Raw genomic sequence first — 22,646 nt, 5'->3', positions numbered from 1 at the left:
AGTTTGGTACCTATTGAATGCAATCCTGTTATATCTGTATGGTAAAGACTACTACATTAGTGTCAGTATATGTCATTGACAGGCCTGTTATCTCTGTTCAGTTGTATGGTAGGAACTACTACCAGCCGGAGCAGTATGTGTCTAAGAGAATGCTGGAGAAGATGGCTCTTCCCACTCTAAAGGAGGAGTTGTCACGGTTCCACGCTAACAATGCCGAGATGCTGCCCGAGGAGGCTGAGACCGAGTTCCTAAAAGTAAGAAAATTGAACAGTGGTTGAACACTGTATTAAATCTATTATTATTTGCAGAAATCAAAGTTTTGGAAATGAATCCCCAGTTCAGATTCATAAGACGAGACAAGACAGTTTCCTGCAGTTTTAGAACGAAGTTTGCTTGATCTGAACAGCCTAGTTTTAGAATGGCTCATGTCTGCTGCTGGAGTCAACATGTCAAATCTTTTGCTAAAGTCTTGCAATGAGACGGATCTGTTTATCCATTCAGAGAACAATGAGCTGATGTTCTGTTTTAGCCAAGCAGTTAGTTAGCTAGCCTAGCTTGCTGATACTTATCTGACAAAATACCAATGTGTGGTCTGTTTCTAGTGCATGTATTTCATAATACTAGTTTGCTACAACAACTTGCTACAACAAGTGGCCACTTGTTTCAAAATTTCATCACGTCATTGTAAAGAGGCACCATTAAAGTGGAAATGGTCTCAACTGTACGTCTCGTTTGTTTGATCTGAATGCCCGTTCTTCAGTCAGTTTTACAACACAACATTCTAAAACTGGGTAGTTTTGTCTCGTCTTATTTTTGCTGATGTATCTCAACTGAGCTTAAAGATGCAGTAAAACAAAGCTTCTATTATTGCAAATCATAATCAATTGAGTGCTTGCCCTTTCAATTTTCTTTAATCTATTTTGGTTCCTAGGACCCTTTTTTACATGTATACACAAGAAGATGTTGAATTGAGCATGTTCTCCTCCTTTACTGAGATCAACCTTGCAACACACTTGTTCTATCTACTCTCTAGATCGCTCAGCAGCTGCCAGAGTATGGGATGGTGTTCCATCGGGTATGCCGGGAGAAGAAGCCGGTGGTGGGGGAGCTGGTGCTGGGAGTCTGTGCCACTGGAATCATTATCTATGAGCTGAAGAACCACCTCCGTACCGTCACACAACAATTCCTCTGGAGGGAGACCAATACCATCTCTGCCAATGTGAGTACTACTGGAATACTAGTGTTGTATTCTATACTGTGCTTTCAGATGTGTGTTTGACATTAACAGCTGCAATGCTCTTGATTTAAAAGACAAGCCCCTGACGGTTGTCTCTCTCCCCCTTCCCCAGCGTCGTAAGCTGACAATAGAGTGTGGTGGTCCCAGCAGTAAGAAGCACAGTTTTGTGACAGAGAGTTCTAAGATTGCTCAGTACCTCCTTAGTCTCTGCTCCGCGCAGCACAAGTTCCACAGTGAAATGACCTCCAGGCAACTCAACTACAGCATCGCTCAAGGTACGGGGCTCTTAGAGCACAAAGTCAGGCAGGAAGGCACGCATGCACGCACACACACAAACACACACATTTGTTTATTCATTATGATTATTTGTTGTCATTTCAGATGAGAACATTGAGAAGTACCAGTCTATCTGTCGGACACGTGACTCCCATATGAAGCGTCTTTCATGTTCCGAGGTCATCCTGAACAGTGTAGAGATACCGGCCAACCTCAGGCAACGCGAGTCGCTAAGTAAGTTGTGTGATGACATCACATCGAAGGTGGAGGCATGTCTACGGCAACAAAGTGAGATGAGAGAAATCAACAGAGCTCTACCCGAACCATGCCCACTGTCAGAGGTGAAGGAACAGGCCTTGAGGTAACATTACATAACACTACATAACACCACATGCAGGTAACTGCCAAAATAAAGGAAACACCAACATAAAGTTTCTTTATAGGGCGTTGGGCCACCCAGAGCTGCCAGAACAGCTCCAATGCCCCTTGGCATAAATTCTAAAATTGTCTGGATCTTTTATTGGAGGGATGCAACACCATTCTTCCCTGAGAAATTCCATACTTTGGTGTTTTATTGTTGGAAAGCAGTCTCCAATAAGTGTTTAATTTGGTTGAGATTTGGCCATTTTATACATGACCTTAAGCATGATGGGATGTTTATTACTTAATTAACTCAGGAAGCACCTGCTTTCAATAGGCTTTGTATCCTTCATTTACTCAAGTGTTTCCTTTATTTTGGCAGTTACCTGTACATAACTATATAACACTACAGCACAATGGACTTCATCATCAATAAAATGCTTTTCACTTGAGCTCAGAGCGTCCTGCATTCTATGGTGGTAATTCACCTCATCTACTGTGTTTTTCCACGAAATTAGTCCCTTTTGAGTAGTGTAACTTGGTGACATTTTTATTTTATTTCACCTGATTTTAAACACCCACACCAGCGGAAATCCACTTTTTTTCAGCTGAAAGACGATGCCCAGAGCTTACCCGTGATGTTGCTCAATGATTTAAGTCAATAAGTCATCGTTTTAGTCAAAGTATGATATATTTGGGCTTGAACAGGGAAATCCGAAGTTAAACTTCAGATCTTTTCGCGTCTATGCTGTGTGTTTCATGATAAAATTATGTACATTTATGTCTGACTATATGTCTTGCGAGGGACGGCATTATCACGCTTTAGTTCATTTGGAACCACCTACAAAACATGTACATGTGCGGACTCATTACTTCCTGTTTACAACCTGGTGCTACGGTTTACGTTTGTCTGCACTGCACCTAGTTCGATCTGAAGCTGTTGAATGGGCTGATGGTGAAACAGTGAATAAGAAAAAAGCTAATGTTATTCTGATGAGCTACTGATGTTCACTTGGCTATAGTAAGTAGCCTGGCAAGGCACACATTAGGCGAGTGACTTATCAGGGGATAACCTTATGACTAACGTCACCTAGCTAGAGGTGAAAGAAACGCACACCTTTTTAGGCGAGGTGCTGGCTAGCGGAGTAGAACACGTGAAAAATTAAAGGAGAGCCGCACACACTAGGAGCTCAGATGCAATAATTGAATAACCTAATGTCCGTCACCGAGCTAACATGTGATGTCAAAAGTGGATGAAGACCTGAATAGATGAAATGTCAACACAGATGGGATACATTATATGAACTTGACAATAAGATACAATGACATACTCTAGTGTTCTCCGTGGAGAGGAAGGTGTCTGTCTGGCCATGGTTTCACTTCTGTGGCCATGCAGAGCAGAGGGGGTGCTGGGATTGCTCCTGTATGGCTCAGTTGGTAGAGCATGTCGCTTGAAATGCCAGGGATGTGGGTTCAATTACAACAGGGAACTGTATGCACTCACTACTGTAAGTTGCTCTATTTAAGTGTGTCTGTTAAATTACTAAAATGTATATGGGTGGCCCAAGAGAAAATGACAAAAGCTGTGTCCCTTCTAGACAAAACTGGATTTACCCTCCATCCTCCTTTACCGCTCTTTTCCACTTTGAAAGGTATGTTAATTTCTTGGCTGGCCCATTCTCATCCCCCTTGGTTGTGTCGCTACAAGCTGTAAATAAAAAGACACAGAAAAACTAGATGTCTAGTATATGGCACCAAAAGCTTATGGAGATGATACACTGACTGTATGGCAAAGGGGCTTATTGACCTTGTCATAAAAACAAAATGACGGGCCTCCCGGGTGGTGCAGTGGTTAAGGGCGCTGTACTGCAGCCCCGGCTGTGCCACCAGAGACTCTGGGTTTGCGCCCAGGCTCTGTCGTAACCGGCCGCCCCGTGGGGCGACGCACAATTGGCCTAGCGTCGTCCGGGTTAGGGAGGGTTTCGCCGGCGGTAGGGATATCCTTGTCTCATCACGCACCAGTGACTCCTGTGGGCCAGGCGCAGTGCGTGCTAACCAAGGTTGCCAGGTGCATGGTGTTTCCTCCGACACATTGGTGCGGCTGGCTTCAGGGTTGGATGCGCACTGTGTTAAGAAGCAGTGCGGCTTGGTTGGGTTGTGTATCGGAGGACGTATGACTTTCAACCTCCGTCTCTCCTGTAGCGATGAGACAAGATAGTAGCTACTAACAATTGGATACCACAAAATTGGGGAGAAAAAAAAACAGAATGACATTTAAACAAACATACACACACATACACTGAGAGTGAGAGAGAGCAATGTGTAGGAGGATGCTGTGGTGGACTGACCCATTGGTCTAGCTAACGTTAGTTGACTACATGGTTGACACTGCAGCTAACTAGATAGCTTAGCCATTTTTTTTAGTGGCATATTAATGTGATAGCTAGTTTCCCACTGATTAATCTGTGCATGCTTTATGCCAATGACAAGGTGGCTAGTTAGCCCAAAAACATAGATTATGTGGGAATATAAAAAATGGATATTAAACTTTTTCTGTCAGAATCTGGGTCAGCCTAAACTAGTTAACTATCTAGCTAGTTAGCTACTTAGCCATTTAATTTGCACTTGTCCACAAAACACCATTTCAGCAGCAGAATTATATCTTAGAAATACATTTCTTACCCCAGAAATATATAATATTACAAAGGCAGAAGTTAATTAAAGTACAACATACCTCTGATCGCGTCTGGCTGAGAACCCAAGAACAAATTGATGTGTGCTTCACGTCAAGAGCCTTGGTGGAGATAAAACTGGGTTTGATGGACAACTTGGAGAGCCATTGGACTTAAGAGTTTTTATGAGAAGCTATTTTGAATACATTGAATTGGTCAAGAGGTTGTGAAACGTTCATACAGACATAAAAGGGAACCAATAGTATCGGTTCATGTAAAAAAATGAAAATCACAACATTTGGTTATGTAATGGTTTTCCGAAACGGATCAGAGGACCAATATGCGGCGTGGTAAGTGTCCATGGTTGTTTATTTAAAAACATGAACTGAACACTCAATGAATACAAAACAATAAACTTGAACAAAACCGAAACAGTACCGTGTGGCGAACAAACACAGACACGGAAACAATCACCCACAAACACACAGTGAAACCCAGGCTACCTAAGTATGATTCTCAATCAGAGACAACTAATGACACCTGCCTCTGATTGAGAACCATACTAGGCCGAAACATAGAAATTCCCAAAACCTAGAAAAACAAACATAGACAACCCACCCAACTCACGCCCTGACCATACTAAATAAATACAAAACAAAGGAAATTAAGGTCAGAACGTGACAGTCCCCCCCCCCCCCCAAAGGTGCGGACTCCGGCCGCAAAACCTTGACCTATAGGGGAGGGTCTGGGTGGGCGTCTGTCCGCGGTGGCGGTTCTGGCGCGGGACGCGGACCCCACTTCAACATTGTCTTAGTCCGCCTTATTGTCCGCCTCCGTGGCTTTCTCACCATGGCCACCCCTCTCAATGACCCCACTGGACAGAGGGGCAGCTCTGGACAGAGGGGCAGAAGCTCTGGACAGAGGGGCAGGAGCTCGGGACAGAGGGACAGGAGCTCGGAACAGAGGGACAGGAGCTCGGGACAGAGGGACAGGGGCTCGGGACAGAGGGGCAGGGGCTCTGGCGCCTCTGGGCTGAGGGGCTCGGGACAGAGGGGCAGGGGCTCTGGCGCCTCTGGGCTGAGGGGCTCTGGCGCCTCTGGGCTGAGGGGCTCCGGCAGCGGCGCCGGACGCTGCGGCGCCGGACAGGCGGGAGGCTCCGGCAGCGGCGCCAGACAGGCGGGAGGCTCCGGCAGCGGCGCCGGACAGGCGGGAGGCTCCGGCAGCGGCGCCGGACAGGCGGGACCACCTGCAGGGAGGAGACAGAGAGACAGCCTGGTGCGTGGGGCTGCCACAGGAACCACCAGGCTGGGGAGACCTTCAGGAGGCTTGGTGTTAGGAGGAGCCTGAAAGACTGGGCTGTGGGGGAGCACTGGAGCTCTGGTGCGCAACCTTGGCACCACTTCCCCAGGCTGGACAACTACTCTAGCCCGGACCCTCCAGAGTGCAGGCACAGGTTGAACCGGGCTGTGGGTAAGCACGGGAGATCTAGTGCTTACTACACGCACCTCTCCCTTTGGCTCCACTCCCACATTTGCCCGGCACGAGCGGAGCGCAGGCAGAGGACGCACTGCACCCTCCCAGCGCCCCGGAGACACAGCACGCAGAGCCGGCGCAGGATAACCTGGACCAAAACTGCGTACTGGCGACCAGACCCGCTGAGCAGGCACCATACGCCCTGGCTCAATGCCCACACTCGCATGGCACTCTCGGGGGGCTGCCCTATAGCGCACCGGGCTATGGGCACGCACTGGCGACACCGTGCGCTTAACCGCATAACACGGTGCCTGACCAGTAATGCGCTGCTTATCATAAGCACGAGGAGTGAGCTCAGGTCTGCTACCTGGCTTAGTACCACACCTCGTGTGCCTCCCCCCCAAAAAATAATTTGGAGCTGCCTCTCGTACCTGTCGCACTGCCGTGCTGGCTTCGCCAACCTCATTCTCCTGTAGCCTTCCTTGCACTGCTCCATCGAATCCCAGGCGGGCTCCGGCACTCTCCCTGGGTCGACCGCCCACCTGTCTATCTCCTCCCAAGTCGTGTAGTCCAGACTCTGCTCTGATGCTGGCCGCTGTTGTTGCTGCTGCTGCTGCTGTCGTCGCTGCGGTTTTTTACCACGCCGCTCAGCTTTCGCTGCCTCCAGCTCTGCTTTAGGGCGGCGATTTTCCCCAGCCTGTGCCCAGGGTCCCTCTCTGTTCAGTATCTGCTCCCATGTCCAGGAGTCCTGTGATGCTGGCCGCTGTTGCTGCTGCTGCTGCTGTCGTCGCTGCGGTTTTTTACCACGCCGCTCGGGCCTTGGTGGGTGGGTGATTCTGTAATGGTTTTCCTCCTCTTCTTCCGAAGAGGAGAGGCGAAACGGATCAGAGGACCAATATGCGGCGTGGTAAGTGTCCATGGTTGTTTATTTAAAAACATGAACTGAACACTCAATGAATACAAAACAATAAACGTGAACAAAACCGAAACAGTACCGTGTGGCGAACAAACACAGACACGGAAACAATCACCCACAAACACACAGTGAAACCCAGGCTACCTAAGTATGATTCTCAATCAGAGACAACTAATGACACCTGCCTCTGATTGAGAACCATACTAGGCCGAAACATAGAAATTCCCAAAACCTAGAAAAACAAACATAGACAACCCACCCAACTCACGCCCTGACCATACTAAATAAATACAAAACAAAGGAAATTAAGGTCAGAACGTGACAGGTTAGGTGGTTTTCCTCCGACAGCAATGATATAATAATCTACAGTGCCGTCGGAAAGTATTCAGACCCCTTGATGTTTTCCACATTTTGTTACTTTAAAGCCTTATTCTAAAATGGATTAAATAAATACAAATCCTGAGCAATCTAGACAGAATACCCAATAATGACAAAGCAAAAACAGGTTTTTAGACATTTTGCAAATTAATTAAAACTAAAAGACACAAATACCTTATATACACAAGTATTCAAACCCTTTGCTATGAGACTCAGGTGTATTCTATTTCCATTGATCATCCTTGAGATGTTTCTACAACTTGATTGGATTCCACCTGCAGTAAATTCAATTGATTGGACATGATTTGGAAAGGCACACATCTGTCTATATAAGGTCACACAGTTGACAGTGCATGTCAGAGCAAAAAACAAGCCATGAGGTTGAAGGAATTATCCGTAGAGCTCTGAGACAGGATTGTGTCGAGGCACAGATCTGGGGAAGGGTACCAAAACATTTCTGCAGCATTGAACATCCTCAAGAACACAGTAGCCTCCATTATTCTTAAATGGAAGAAGGTTTGAACTACCAAGACACTTCCTAGAGCTGGCGGCCCGGCCAAAATGAGCAATCGGGGGAGAAGGGCCTTGGTCAGGGAGGTGAACAAGAACCCAATTGTCACTCTGACAGAGCTCCAGAGTTCCTCTGTGGAGATGGGAGATACTTTCAGAAGGAAAGCATCTCTGGCAGATGGAAGCCACTCCTCAGTAAAAGGCACGACAAATCTCTTGGCATTTGCCAAAATGCACATAAAGACTTTCAGACCATGAGAAACAAGATTCTCTGGTCTAATGAAACCAAGATTCAACTCTTTGGCCTGAATGCCAAGCGTCACACCTTGAAGAAATCTGGCACCATACCTAAAGTGTAGCATGGAGGTGGCAGCATCATGCTGTGGGGATGTTTTTTAGAGGCAGGGACTGGGAGACTAGACAGGATCAAGGAAAATATTAACTTAACAAAGTACAGATATCCTTGATGAAAACCTGCTCCAGAGCGCTCAGGACCTCAGACTGGGGTGAAGGTTCACCTTCCAACATGACAACGACCCTAAGCACACAGGCATGACAGCGCAGAAGTGGCTTCAGGACAAGTCTCTGAATGTTCTTGAGTGGCCCAGCCAGAGCCTGGATTGCACGTCTCTGGAGAAACCTGAAAATAGCTGTCCAGCAATGCTCCCCGTCCAACCTGACAGAGGTTGAGAGGATCTGCACAGAAGAATGGGAGAAACTCCCCAAATACAGATGTGCGAAGCTTGTAGCATGATACCCAAGAAGACTCAATGCTGTAATCGCAGCCAACAGTGCTTCAACAAAGTACTGAGTAAAGGATCTGAATACTTATGTAAATGTGATATTTCAGTTTTATATTTTCAGTAAATTAGCAACTATTTCTAAACCTGTTTGGCCTTGTCATTATTATATTGATGAGAAAAATAACGAATTAATTAGTTTTAGAATAGGGCTGTAACTTAACAAAACGGGAAAAAACTCAAGGGGTCTGAATACTTTCCATAGCCATTGTAAATCTTATGCAACTGAAGTGATTTGGTCAAATGTAAGTTACTTCCTTCAGAAATTACTTGAAATTACAAGTAAAACCCAAGGAGAGTAACTAGGAAAGGTACTAGTTCCTCCAAAAATGTAAAGGTAAGTAGTGGGCCAGATTCAAACCCATGCCTACTCTGGCACGTGTGCTGTTGTCAGCAGCAGTAACTGCTGGACCACACAGGCACTGAGATAATATATATATTGTCTGATGCTTGCCCTGAACATATAATAAACCATTGATCTAAAAAAACAGATTTGACATCTACCCCCTTCAAATATTGTACATTTGTTATAATCCGCATACAGAAAGTATTCACATCCCTTGACTTTTTCCACTTTATGTTGTGTTATAGTGGAATTAAAATAGTTTTAAACGTATTTTATTCATAAAAAAAACTACATTTTAACATTTGTAAAACATTTATGAAAAGTAAAACACTAATATATCTTGATTAGATAATCATTCAACCCCCTGAGTAAATACGTGATAGAATTACCATTGGCAGCGATTACAGCTGTAAGTCCTTCTGGGTAAGTCTCTAAGCTTTGCACACCTGGATTGTACAATATTTGCACATTATTCTGTTTAATATTCTTCAAGCTCTGTCAAGTTGGTTGTTGATCATTACTAGACAGCTATTTTCAAGTCTTGCTATAGATTTCCAAGCTGATTTAAGTCAAAACTGTAACTAGGCCACTCAGGAACATTCAAAGTCATCTTGGTTTTAGGTCATTGTCCTGCTGAAAGGTGAATTTGTCTCCCAGTGTCTGTTGGAAAGCAGACTGAACCAGGGTTTCCTTAATGATTTTTCCAGTGCTTAGCTCTATTTGGTTTATTTTTATCATAACAAGTCCCTTAGCCTTGCTGATGACAAGCACACCCATAACCTGAGCAGCCAGCACCGTGCTTGAAAATACGAACAGTGGGACTCAGTGATGTGTTGTGTTGAATTTGCCCCAAACATAACGGTTTGTATTCAGGATATAAAGTTAATTTCTTTGCCAATTTTTTGGCAGTTTTACTTTGTTGCCTTATTGCAAACGGGATGCATGTTTTGGAATATTTATATTCTGTACACTCTTCCATATTGTGGACTAACTACTGCAATACCCTTGTTAAAACCAAGTAGTGAGTTTATTTGTTATAATTAATTGGTATTACATTTAAAAGGTGATTGAATTGCTCCTAAATTGTAATGTTGATAAATATTTATTTTGAATAAATATTTATTTAATGTATAAGTGAATAGGTTAGTTTACTTTTAAGTTTAAGTTTTGACCAATAAGGTCGCTTGTTAAGCTGTGGCCAATGGGAGTGGACCTCCTTAATAGGAGGCTTGGGAAAAAGAGGGAGAGAGACCTTGAGAAAAGGATGGGTTTTACATTAGGATCGTTGGTGAAGAAAAAATATAAAAGAAGACGACAAAACTAGAACAAAACCCATACCTACTAAGATATGAAGGGAAATTCCGATTTTATTTTATAAGAGAGTTGTTATAATTGTGTTAAGACTTAGTGAAGACTGAAGCTACCGTCTCATAGTGAATGTATTTAACAGCCTTGAGGTTAGCCTAGCATCGTGTAACACAGAGAGAATTGCTTGGGAAAGCTTAACGAGTTCATGTTCCCATGGGATGTCGGTTATGGCTAAGGTGTTCCGTCTGCATTGATAGCGGTGCTTGCTGTGGATCATGTGAGGAAACCTGCAAGGAACTGCCATACTTCACTGAAGGAAAATCTACAAGTAGTGCGTAACCACAAGGTGGGGTGATTCTGGACTTTATGTTTGTCGTCATTTTTTTTAGCTCCAACGCGCGCCAACGGGTTATTACTTAAGCAACTTGAAATAATTTGGACATGGGTTGTGCACGACTCATTGGGATTTAATATTTTTATTTATTTTGATATTGTGCTACGTTAATATGTAATAACACACATATTGAACCTTATGTATGTTGCCTTGGTGGAGTCATTCAATTATTCAATCTAATTTAATGCATGGGATAGCCTATCCTGATACAATAACAAAAACCTATAATCATTTTCATCTGAAGTTAATACCAATTGTCATCACCCTAGACAGTTTACAATAGGAATTATTATTGGAGATGTCCTTCTCACCTAACAGCCCATGCTGTTGAGATACTCTACGTAAGTTAATATTGAGAGAGTCATATCCAAGCCTGGTGAGAGGGTTACACTACAATGTTGTTTATCCCTCTCTCGCCCTTAAAATGCAGGCTGTAACAGAACATAAAATGCGGAAAAAGTCAAGGCATGTGAATATTTTCTGAACGCACTGTAAGAATTCATACAAGACACGCCGTAGCCTGCACGTAGCTTACATAGGCTACTTGAACTGACGCTCAGTGGACTTGCAGTCTAAGTGATTGTATAGCATACAAACACCACTTCCAGCTGTCCCGTGGCAGTGCTTCTAAATATTAAATATCCTTTAATATCCCTTGAAATCCACCTGCTGCAGGATTGTTTTCCCTTCCTCAACAAAATGGGACATATTAAGATCCGTCATCTGTACAACCATTTGTTTATTCATCCACAAAGGGAGAGACCCTCAGCTTACTTACATTGACTTCATCCTTTGATGATGATAATCATTATTCTGAAAAAACTGTGTCGTTGTGTTCTAGTACTCCAGAATTATTTCCATCAGATTTATTTATTATTATACTAATTATCTATGTAAACCCATGACTGTTTTTGTGTTCCAGTACTCCAGAGCCCATCCCCAGAATCATCTCCAATGCCTCGCTACAGAAACAGGACTCTGAGGGCTTCTCAGAGGCCCCCTCCACAACCTCCTCCATACCAGGTGAGGACTCCAGCCACTTTAAAAATGGGAATTGATGGAAATTGATGTAAAATATATCACTAGCCACTTTAAACAATGCTACTTAATATAATGTTTACATACCCTACATTATTCATCTCATATGTGATATGTATATACTGTACTCTATCATCTACTGCATCTTTATGTAATACATGTATCACTAGCCACTTTAAACTATGCCACTTTGTTTACATACCCTACATTACTCATCTCATATGTATATACTGTACTCGATACCATCTACCTCATCTTGCCTATGCCGTTCTGTACCATCACTCATTCATACAGTGGGGCAAAAAAGTATTTAGTCAGCCACCAATTGTGCAAGTTCTCCCACTTAAAAAGATGAGAGGCCTGTAATTTTCAACATAGGTACACTTCAATTATGACAGACAAAATTAGAAGAAGAAAAAATCCAGAAAATCATATTGTAGGATTTTCTATGAATTTATTTGCAAATTATGGTGGAAAATAAGTATTTGGTCAATAACAAAAGTTTATCTCAATACTTTGTTATATACCCTTTGTTGGCAATGACAGAGGTCAAACGTTTTCTGTAAGTCTTCACAAGGTTTTCACACACTGTTGCTGGTATTTTGGCCCATTCCTCCATGCAGATCTCCTCTAGAGCAGTGATGTTTTGGGGCTGTTGCTGGGCAACACGGACTTTCAACTCCCTCCAAAGATTTTCTATGGGGTTGAGATCTGAAGACTCGCTAGGCCACTCCAGGACCTTGAAATGCTTCTTACGAAGCCACTCCTTCGTTGCCCGGGTGGTGTGTTTGGGATCATTGTCATGCTGAAAGACCCAGCCACGTTTCATCTTCAATGCCCTTGCTGATGGAAGGAGGTTTTCACTCAAAATCTCACAATACATGGCCCCATTCATTCTTTCCTTTACACGGATCAGTCGTCCTGGTCCCTTTGCAGAAAAACAGCCCCAAAGCATGATGTTTCCACCCCCATGCTTCACAGTAGGTATGGTGTTCTTTGGATGCAACTCAGCATTCTTTGTCCTCCAAACACGACGAGTTGAGTTTTTACCAAAAAGTTATATTTTGGTTTCATCTGACCATATGACATTCTCCCAATCTTCTTCTGGATCATCCAAATGCTCTCTAGCAAACTCCAGACGGGCCTGGACATGTACTGGCTTAAGCAGGGGGACACATCTGGCACTGCAGGATTTGAGTCCCTGGCGGCGTAGTGTGTTACTGATGGTAGGCTTTGTTACTTTGGTCCCAGTTCTCTGCAGGTCATTCACTAGGTCCCCCCGTGTGGTTCTGGGATTTTTCCTCACCGTTCTTGTGATCATTTTGACCCCACGGGGTGAGATCTTGCGTAGAGCCCCAGATCGAGGGAGATTATCAGTGGTTTTGTATGTCTTCCATTTCCTAATAATTGCTCCCACAGTTGATTTCTTCAAACCAAGCTGCTTACCTATTGCAGATTCAGTCTTCCCAGCCCTGTGCAGGTCTACGATTTTGTTTCTGGTGTTCTTTGACAGCTCTTTGGTCTCGGCCATAGTGGAGTTTGGAGTGTGACTGTTTGAGGTTGTGGACAGGTGTCTTTTATACTTATAACAAGTTCAAACAGGTGCCATTAATACAGGTAACGAGTGGAGGACAGAGGAGCCTCTTAAATAAGAAGTTACAGGTCTGTGAGAGCCAGAAATCTTGCTTGTTTGTAGGTGACCAAGTACTTATTTTCCACCATAATTTGCAAATAAATTCATTAAAAATCCTACAATGTGATTTTCTGGATTTTTCTTCTCATTTTGTCTGTCATAGTTGAAGTGTACCTATGATGAAAATTACAGGCCTCTCTCATCTTTTGAAGTGGGAGAACTTGCACAATTGGTGGCTGACTAAATACTTTTTTCCCCACTGTATATCTTTATGTACATATTCTTTATCCTTTTACACTTGTGTGTATAAGGTAGTAGTTTTGGAATTGTTAGGTTAGATTACTCGTTGGTTATTACTGCATTGTCGAAACTAGAAGCACAAGCATTTCGCTACACTCGCATTAACATTTGCTAACCATGTATATGTGACAAATAAATTTGATTTGATGTAGGTGGTTGTCTGATCTCTCTGAATAAGATCAGTCTGCAGGGCGTGACATTCACCAATGCAGCAACCATCCTCCAGAGCAGCCCTGATGAGGTGGAGCTCATCGTCTCACAGCCTAAATGTACGTAGAACCTATTACAATAAAATACATCCCCACCCAACTATACGCTACATACTCTCTCATTGTCACAGTTCTCTCTCTGTCATACACTCTCTGACAGACCTTGTCTGTCTGTTTCTCCCTCTACCCTCTTTTCCATGCAGGTTCTCTGAGGGACAATAAGAGCTCGCGGCCTCCCAGTACCCGGGGTATGACATTGAAGAATTGACTTAAATACTTTTGTTCTTTGGCATTATAGGTTATGATGTTGGAGAGGGAGTTCAAAAAGCCACCCACCATCTGGTGCTGTATAACCAGTAACAACTTCTATATTACCCTTTTCAGACTATCGTGTCAAACCGAACCAAACTGTGCTGGGCTGGACATTTTCTTTTTACATAGTCTTTTTCAGCACGTTTCCAGCAACTGTGGTGGATGAGTAACCAGACCAGCTCAGTACTGCTTGGTTTGGCTTGGCTCGGCTCGATACGGCTCATTAGTGTGAAAAGCCCTTCTGAGTCCTTTCTCTCCCATGCAGATTCTCTGAGGGACAGTAAGACTTCTCTGGCCCCCAGTACTCAGAGTCTGATGTTGGAGAGGGGCTTTGGGTCCCAGACCACCCTGAATGGGACAGAGGCAGCCCTGGCTCTGTCTAACATGGCCACATCTAAACATGGCAAGAGACTCCACAACCCTGTGGTCCGGATTCTAGACGCTCAGGTAACACACCGTCATTTCATCGTGGAAGTATGGGTAATATTTGGTTGAGACATTGATCAATGAGATTTCAACCTTTATTCACCCACTCAAAAAGACACCCAAAAGTTATTTTTTAATTTCAGTACTAGTTTGAAAACTATACACAACTAATAATCAACTACATTTAAATATTGGAGTGAGGTAAAGAAAACATTGTGATCTGATTTGACCAAAACACACCATGAATTCAACAATGATTACCATCAATCCATGAAATTGTAATACACAATTAGAGCAGTAACTTGGAAGAGTATTGTGTAAACCTTTGTCTATGTAAAAACTGTTATGCAAAGTAAATAAAACGGTCAACATTTTATTACACTTGAAAAGAAAATGCTAAGCACCATAAAATACTGTAGATGTAGATGCCATTTAAAAAATAAAAAGCCCCAAAAAATCATTTCTGGCACAGGCTTCTGGAAACACATGAGAAGTTCAAATAACCAGTAAAAGTCACTGTCGGTAAAGGCTTTAATTCTTTTAACTTCTTAATTACTATTTTATCTCATTTGTCATTGGTCCTCCCACTGCCCCTCTTGCAATCAGGTGCATGTTTCAGGCAGGTTGACATCGCCTGTAGTATTTCTGCCTATGTAGCCTTTCATTCGCAAAGGGGGAAAACAGCTAGAGAAGGTATTTGAATGTCATGTAAAATGTCATCATTTGGTCTCCACTGTACCTATAATTATGCTACAAAGGTTGGAGACCTCAAATACCCTCTTCCTTTTGTTTCCTTTCATATTCATCGTTGACATGAGGCCGTTTGTCAAGGTTCTGTATAGAACACAAAATATGTACTTTATAAGCAACATAATTTCAATCAAATTTGTTTATAAAGCCCTTTTTACATCAACTCACACCAATGAAACATTTAATTTCTCACCATGTATTTTCGAAAATCATTCTCCATTAGCTGCTCTTCCATCTTTAGTAAATATTCCTTTGGCTATTTCAGGTTAAAGACGAATTCCTCAACCTGACTCAGGCTACTGGCCTTTACAAATGTCACGGATCTCACGAAGGAGATATTGGACTCTTTTTTAAAATTCTGATACAAAGTAGTTTTATATTTGTTCACTTCCAAATATAACAGCCTAATTTCAATATCATGTATTTTACTTAAGGGGTTTACTTTGTGAAACGGTCTTCTTCACTAACTTCGCTTGGTGGCTTGTGTGGTGTTTTAGTTGACTATTTCCCCTCATCCCCAATACTTGGTGGCTTGCAGGGTGTTATAGCCTTGTGGCACTTAGTGTCACGTGTAGCTCAGTTGGTTGACCATGGTGCTTGCAAAGCCAGGGTTGTGACTTCGATTCCTAAGTCTGAAAATGTATGCAATCATTACTGTAAGTTGTTTTGGATAAGAGCGTCTGCTGACTAAAATGGCACTGGCACATCAGAGCAGATTTTAGTGGGGGCTTGGGTAGGCCTAAAAGAAGAACACATGCAAGTGTAAAATGAAGTCAATTTTTCTACCTAAAGCCAATCTAATTTCTACCAAACTTTAAATCAAAATTCTAAATGGAGAGTTTCATACTTGTGTCTGTCACAGGAAAAGTGTCTGATCATTTGCAGCTATTTGGTGAGGGGATCCCTCAATTAAGAAGACACAAGCACTCATGACCTCGAGCCCTCATGCTCCAATGTTAAGCCATGTGAGAGACCAAGATGATTGGACAACATCATGACGATTGTTTTTACAATTAGAATACCTTTCTCAAATACAATGATACGGAGTTGGCTTACGTTGTGAAGGGTCATCTTCACCATCATTACTTGGTAGCTTGTGCTGCGTTTTTCTTTTTTTTTCTTAGTAGTTCTGGCACAGGTATTTTGGTGAGGGCTTGGTTAGACCTTCGCCTGAAAATGTCCAGCCTTTTTCTACACACATTTGTGTTTTATAGAAGTGGAAGAAGACTTTTAAAAAGTAAACCTAAACACATTACCAAACTTGAAACCCAAATTCTACAACATGCCGAAGTTAACCACACAAGCCCCTACCCTGGAAATCCAGATGAATTTCAGCTCAGTTTCACTTTTGTTTCACTACACTAACAATGGTGAAACAAGGAGTTATTCCGTCTGGGTTGAGACCATCTTCCCACTAGCCACACATTTGTAGATTTGAAGGGATCAGTTAATACTTACTGCATTTAAGTATAATGTACAGTGCCTTCCCGAAAGTATTCAGACCCCTTAACTTTTTCCACATTTTGTCATGTTAAAAAGTGGGATTAAAATGGATTTGTAATTTTTTTGTCAACGATTTACGCTCAATAATCTGTAATGGCAGAGTGGAAGACAAATTTGAATACTTCCATTTTTTATGGAAAATATCTTGACTATAAAAGTATTCATCCCGCTGAGTCAATCAGACAGGTCACTCGTGATACAAGTCAGTATCCAACGTCCATCCAAGTCTGAGGATTTTGGGAGATGACGTGGAAACCGGCCACTAGAGGCAACAGTGAGCATTGTTACCTTCAAGAAGGTTTCAGTGTTGTGGACAGTTATGGCAGCTGGGCGTAAGCATCTGCCTCAGATTCCAAAGGTTGCAAGTTCAAATCCAGTGATAAAATCTTTTTTTTCTCCAGATTTTCTTTTAATTTAAACTTCTTAGGGATAGACACCAGTCGACAACATCCAGGGAAATTGGAGGGCGCGCAATTCAAATAAATAATCGTAATATTAAACATTCATGAACGTATCATATATAGTTTAAAAGCTTAAATTCTTGTTAATCTAACTGCGTTGTCCAATTTACAATAGGCTTTACAGCGAAAGCATACCATGCGATTGTCTGAGGACGGCGCCCCACATCAACATGTTTTTTTAACCAGCACAGGCTTCACAAAATCACAAATAGCGATTAAATAATCACTTACTTTTGAAAATCTTCCTCTGTTTGCAATCCCAAGGGTCCCAGCTACAACATGAATGGTAGTTTTGTTAGATAAAATCCTTCTTTATATCCCAAAAAGTCTGTTTAGTTGGCGCCATCGATTTCAGTAATCCACTTATTCAACATGCAGACAAAGAATCCAAAAAGCTACCGCTAAACTTCGTCCAAACAAGTCAAACAACATTTCTATTTAATCCTCAGGTACCCTAAAATGTAAATAAACTATAATATTTCATACGGAAAGTTGTATGTTCAATAGGAAAGTAAAATTAGGAAGTGCGCGCCCTCTTCCTCACGTGCCGAAAGACTGATATTGTTCCAGTGGTCTTTTCACAGAAATTCCAAATTCTTGCTAGGTTTTGAACTAACAAGCCTGAAACCTTGAATAAAGACTGTTGGCATTTAGTGGAAGCCATAAGAATTGCAATCTGGAAGCCAAAATTACATAGGACCCATAGCTTTCCATTATAAGAGCCTTTGACCTAAAATAAATAGTTGGTTTTTCTTTGGATTTTCACCTGCCATATCAATTCTATTATAGTCTATGACATTATATTTAAAAAAAAATTGAAACTTCAAAGTGTTTTCTATCCGATGCTACCAATAATATGCATATCCTGGCTTCTGGGCCTGAGTAACAGGCAGTTTACTTTGGGCACGTCAGTCAGGTGGAAATTCAGGAAAATAGCCCAGCTCTAAGAATCTAAAAATAGCCCAACCCCAGCTCTAAGAATTTGTTTAAGCCTATCCCAAACCTTAACCCATACATTAATATTTGGGGTTAATGCCTAACCTTAAGATTTGAGTTAATTCCTTAACTTAACCCTAACCTTAAAAATGCTTAACTTGAAACGACTAGGGAGTTTAGGATAAAAATAAATGGAAAAGAGCTAAGCACAGGCAAAATCCTAGAGGAAAATCTGGTTCAGCCTGTTTTCCAACAGACACTGGGAGACATTCACCTTTCAGCAGGACAATAACCTAAAGCACAAGGCCAAATATACACTGGAGTTGCTTACCAAGATGAAAACGTGTATTTATTTGACACATTTGTTGCAGTATTACATAGTGCCTTATTGCAAACAGGATACATGTTTTGGAATATGTTTTATTCTGTACAGGCGTCCTTATTTCACTCTGTCATGCAGGTTAGTATTGTGGAGTAACTACAATGCTGTTGATCCATCCTCAGTTTTTTTCTATCACAGCCATTAAACTCCCTGAGCGGTTTCCTTCCTCTCCATCAATATAGTTAGGAAGGACGCCTATATATTTGTAGTGACTGGGTGTATTGATACACCATCCAAAGCATAATTGATAACTTCACCATTCTCAAAGGGATGAATAGCATCTGCTTATTTTTTTTTTTACCCATCATACAATATGTGCCCTTCTTTGCGAGGCATTGAAAAGCCTCCCTGGTCTTTGGTTGAATCTGTGCTTGAAATTCCCTACTCGATGGAGGGACCTTACAGATAACTATATTTTTGGAGTACAGAGATGTAGTCATTCAAAAATCATGTTAACCACAATTATTGCACACAGAGTTAATCCATGCAATTTATTTGACTTGCTAAGCACCATTTTTACTCTTGCACTTATTTAGTCCTGCCATAACAAAGGGGTTGAATACATATTGACTCAATACATTCCACCTTTTCACTTTTAATTAATTATTAAAAATGGCAAAAAACAAAATTCCACTGACATGGGGTTTTGTGTGTAGATAGATCAGTGACACAAAATCTCAATACCCGCTGTAACACAACAAAATGTGGAACAAGTCAAGGAGTGCGAATACCTGCTATATACCTTTTATCCTCAGAAACTTCCATTTCAAAGTGGGTTTGCACCAATCTTTTATTGCTTTGTCATATTTATTTGGTGGCCAACACAGTTTGGTCTTTGATCCAGTGCTCTGGAATAGCACCTACTTCCTTATTTTCCAACCACAATGCTCTGACCCACATTCTCTGAGATTAGAACCTGGGGAAATAGACATTATTAGATCATATAATATTGACCATAATTGCAAATCAAACTATTCCAATAGGTCTGATCTTACTTGGCAAAACTGTGCAACAGAGGGACCACTATGTGTTGACTATAATAGGGCAGACACAGCCTTGCTGATGGTCCTTGGGATAAATTATTTTTCTTTTGCATTTGCTGATATTTGAGATATTGTGATGAATTCTTTGGAGGCACATGTAAGAATGAAACTGTCAATTTGCGAGTATGGTGAATGATATCACAGACAAGGTCTCCATCGTCTCTTATTTATTTAGTACGAAGCAACCATCTCACATGTTATTCTTGATGTATGGTTGGATGTTCTTGGCAGAATGTTTAACTTGGGCTGACAGACACTTGGGGTTGACATCAGTAGTAGAAATATCAAAAACAGAGTGTCCAGATAAAAAATATTTTATAACATTTTTATCATTATTAGATGACGCTTACCTGACACATTTGTCTAAATTGATGGGTAATGTGAAGGAAATGCTATAACCAACCCCCCCAGCCACATCTAGCAACAGTAAGTGGATGGGTCACTGTTGTCTGGACATGTACTCATGTTCATGAAATACAATAGATGGCCGTAATCACCCCCAGACACACCTGGCTAATTTGATGGGTCATGTAATAATCCGGCCTAAATGGAGTCTTTTGCTTAGACATGTAGCTAGCTAGGTAGCTAACTAGCAAGCTAAACAATGAACCGGCATAATCCCAACTCATATTACTACCAATACAAACATTGTCAAATATGTAGTATGAATGTGCAGGTAGCTTAAGCTAACAAACTAGGTTCAACATTAGCTAGCTAACATAACTAGCTAGCTATAACTAGCAATGCAGATTGATTTTGATTGGAATTATATTACTACACTGATCATACACGTAACGTTAGATAGCAAGCCAGCAAGCTAACGTTCACTAGCTAATGTAACAGAGTGCTTTAACTTGCAATGAAAATAACTTTCTGACAAAATTAGAAACTTATTTCTGAAAATCTAGCGAGACTCTTACCCGTATACATATTGAATGATTCATGGCAGACTGGAACCATTTTAACTATATTTTGTTTGTAGCTACATCATTTTTGGCCAGGGTTGTGTCAAGGCAATCCAGTTCACACACTGACTGTAGCGTGTGCAGAAAGTAGCCAATCACTTTTTCCAACTGATCTGTCGATAGCACATAATACATTTAGGGCATCAATGTTGTTGAGAAAAGTAGCAAAACTTTTGTAGTTCTATAAGGCTAATGTTATATCTTTCAAAAACGGTGCGGTAGAAAGGACTGTCAACACATACTGAACAGCTCACGTTACAGACAGAATCATGCTCTATGGCAGACCAATCCAAACTCATCTCCCAGCATGTCCAACCCATCTGCTATCTCAGCCAATCATGGCTAGTGGGAAGGTTCCTGACTTTTTCCATGGCTAAACAAACTAGGCTCGAAAAGTAACAATTTGATTCATATTTATGGATGTAATACAAGTTTGTTATTAAGGCACATGAAAGTTCACATGTTCCGGAAGGCATTTCTGCCAAAAAATGCCTTTTGATCAACATAAATGTTTACATTCAGATTCCTCTCTTGTGAAGTAGAGACATGCGATATACGCCTAGTTTCCTGAAATGAGTCACATATTGTATAGCTGACAACGTCTTCACTTTAGCTCATTTGTCTTCATTATTACAGGAAAATAAACCACAAAAGATAATTATTTACAAGTTAATGGCGAGCCAATTACTGAGTATAGCTTATGGTTGGTTCTGAGTGTGACAAAATAAAAGCAGGACATTCTACCAGAAAATTTTAGAACTTGGACACTGTCTCATTGGCCTAACGTTATATCCTAATTTGACTTTGGTGCAAGTCATGTCTCTGGTAAACACATACTATATCAAATAAAATCCAAGTATATTAGTCACTTGCATAGTAGAGTCTTTTGTTTAGACATATAGGTAGCTAAACAATGAACCATAATTGTCAAGGTTTACCAGAATTGGACCCAGAAGCAGACCAGGACAAGGTGAGTATAAAGATGGTGAGTATTTATTAATCAATGAGAACGTGGAGGTAGATAGTTCCGGGTGGAGGAGCGGGCAGCGGAGATGGGTTGATGGGAGTGGATAGGCAGATTCAATGGATAACAACACACTGGCGACGAGCAGACAGGGATGGGGTATGGGTTCCGGGTGAATGGCTGTAGACAAAACAAACGGCGGTAAGTTAAAGGCAAGCAAGACGTACAAAACAATAAAACAAAACAAACTCTATAAACTGGAGGCTGGTTCGTGGGCACAACATACTGTTCATGGCTAACGATCCGGCAGGGAATGGATGTCAGGTCAGAGCTTTTGAAGGGGAGAGGTGATGATCAGGACAGGTGTGCAGATTACTGATGGGATACAGGTGCGGGTGAACATCGATCTCCCAACAAGCTAATTCGCCCGGCACCAGACAGGGTGCGTTCCAGGACACCGGAAACACACTCCAGGACAGAAACACAGGCAAACACAGACTCAGGAAGCGGGATTCGTGACAGTACCCCCCCTCCGACGAACGCCACCGGGCGGACTACCTGGAGCGCCAGGGTGGAGGCGGTAGAAGTCACGAAGCAGGTCATCATCAAGGATCTGACGCCGAGGAATCCAACTCCTCTCCTCTGGACCATATCCTTCCCAATCCACGAGATATTGGAAACCTCGACCCCGCCGTCTGGAATCCATTATGCGGCGCACCGTGTAGGCAGGACCACCTCCGATCATCCGAGGAGGAGGAGGAGGGGGCAACAGAGGACTGAGGAGAACCGGCTTGAGGCAGGAGACATGAAAGGTGGGGTGTACTCGAAGCGTTGCCGGCAATTTGAGTCGGACCACAACAGGGTTAATGATTCTCTCCACCACAAACGGACCAATGAACTTTGGTGACAGTTTCCTCAACTCAGTCCGTAGAGGAAGATCCCGTGTAGCCAACCAAACCTTATCTCCGATGGTATAAGCGGGAGCAGGAATACGGCGACGATTCGCCTGGATCTGATACCGGTCAGAAACTCTAAGGAGGACCTTCCTGGCCCG

At 42.3% G+C, this 22,646-nt stretch overlaps 1 protein-coding gene across 1 annotated transcript in view; it reads left to right on the top strand.

Annotated features, from left to right (window-relative positions):
• Positions 1-22,646, top strand: part of LOC115113413 (tyrosine-protein phosphatase non-receptor type 13-like) — a 118,140-nt gene that overhangs the window by 16,685 nt on the left and 78,809 nt on the right. Inside the window, 7 exon segments of the mRNA XM_029641011.2 lie at positions 102-254; positions 1,034-1,219; positions 1,350-1,512; positions 1,619-1,874; positions 11,593-11,693; positions 13,794-13,910; positions 14,428-14,609. Of these exon segments, the coding sequence (XP_029496871.2) occupies positions 102-254; positions 1,034-1,219; positions 1,350-1,512; positions 1,619-1,874; positions 11,593-11,693; positions 13,794-13,910; positions 14,428-14,609 (1,158 nt within the window).

This window comes from Oncorhynchus nerka, linkage group LG28 (genome assembly GCF_034236695.1).
Source record: "Oncorhynchus nerka isolate Pitt River linkage group LG28, Oner_Uvic_2.0, whole genome shotgun sequence".
Taxonomy (NCBI): Eukaryota; Metazoa; Chordata; class Actinopteri; order Salmoniformes; family Salmonidae; genus Oncorhynchus; species Oncorhynchus nerka.
Note: the sequence above shows the minus strand (reverse complement) of the source record. Positions and strands in the feature narration are given on the sequence as shown.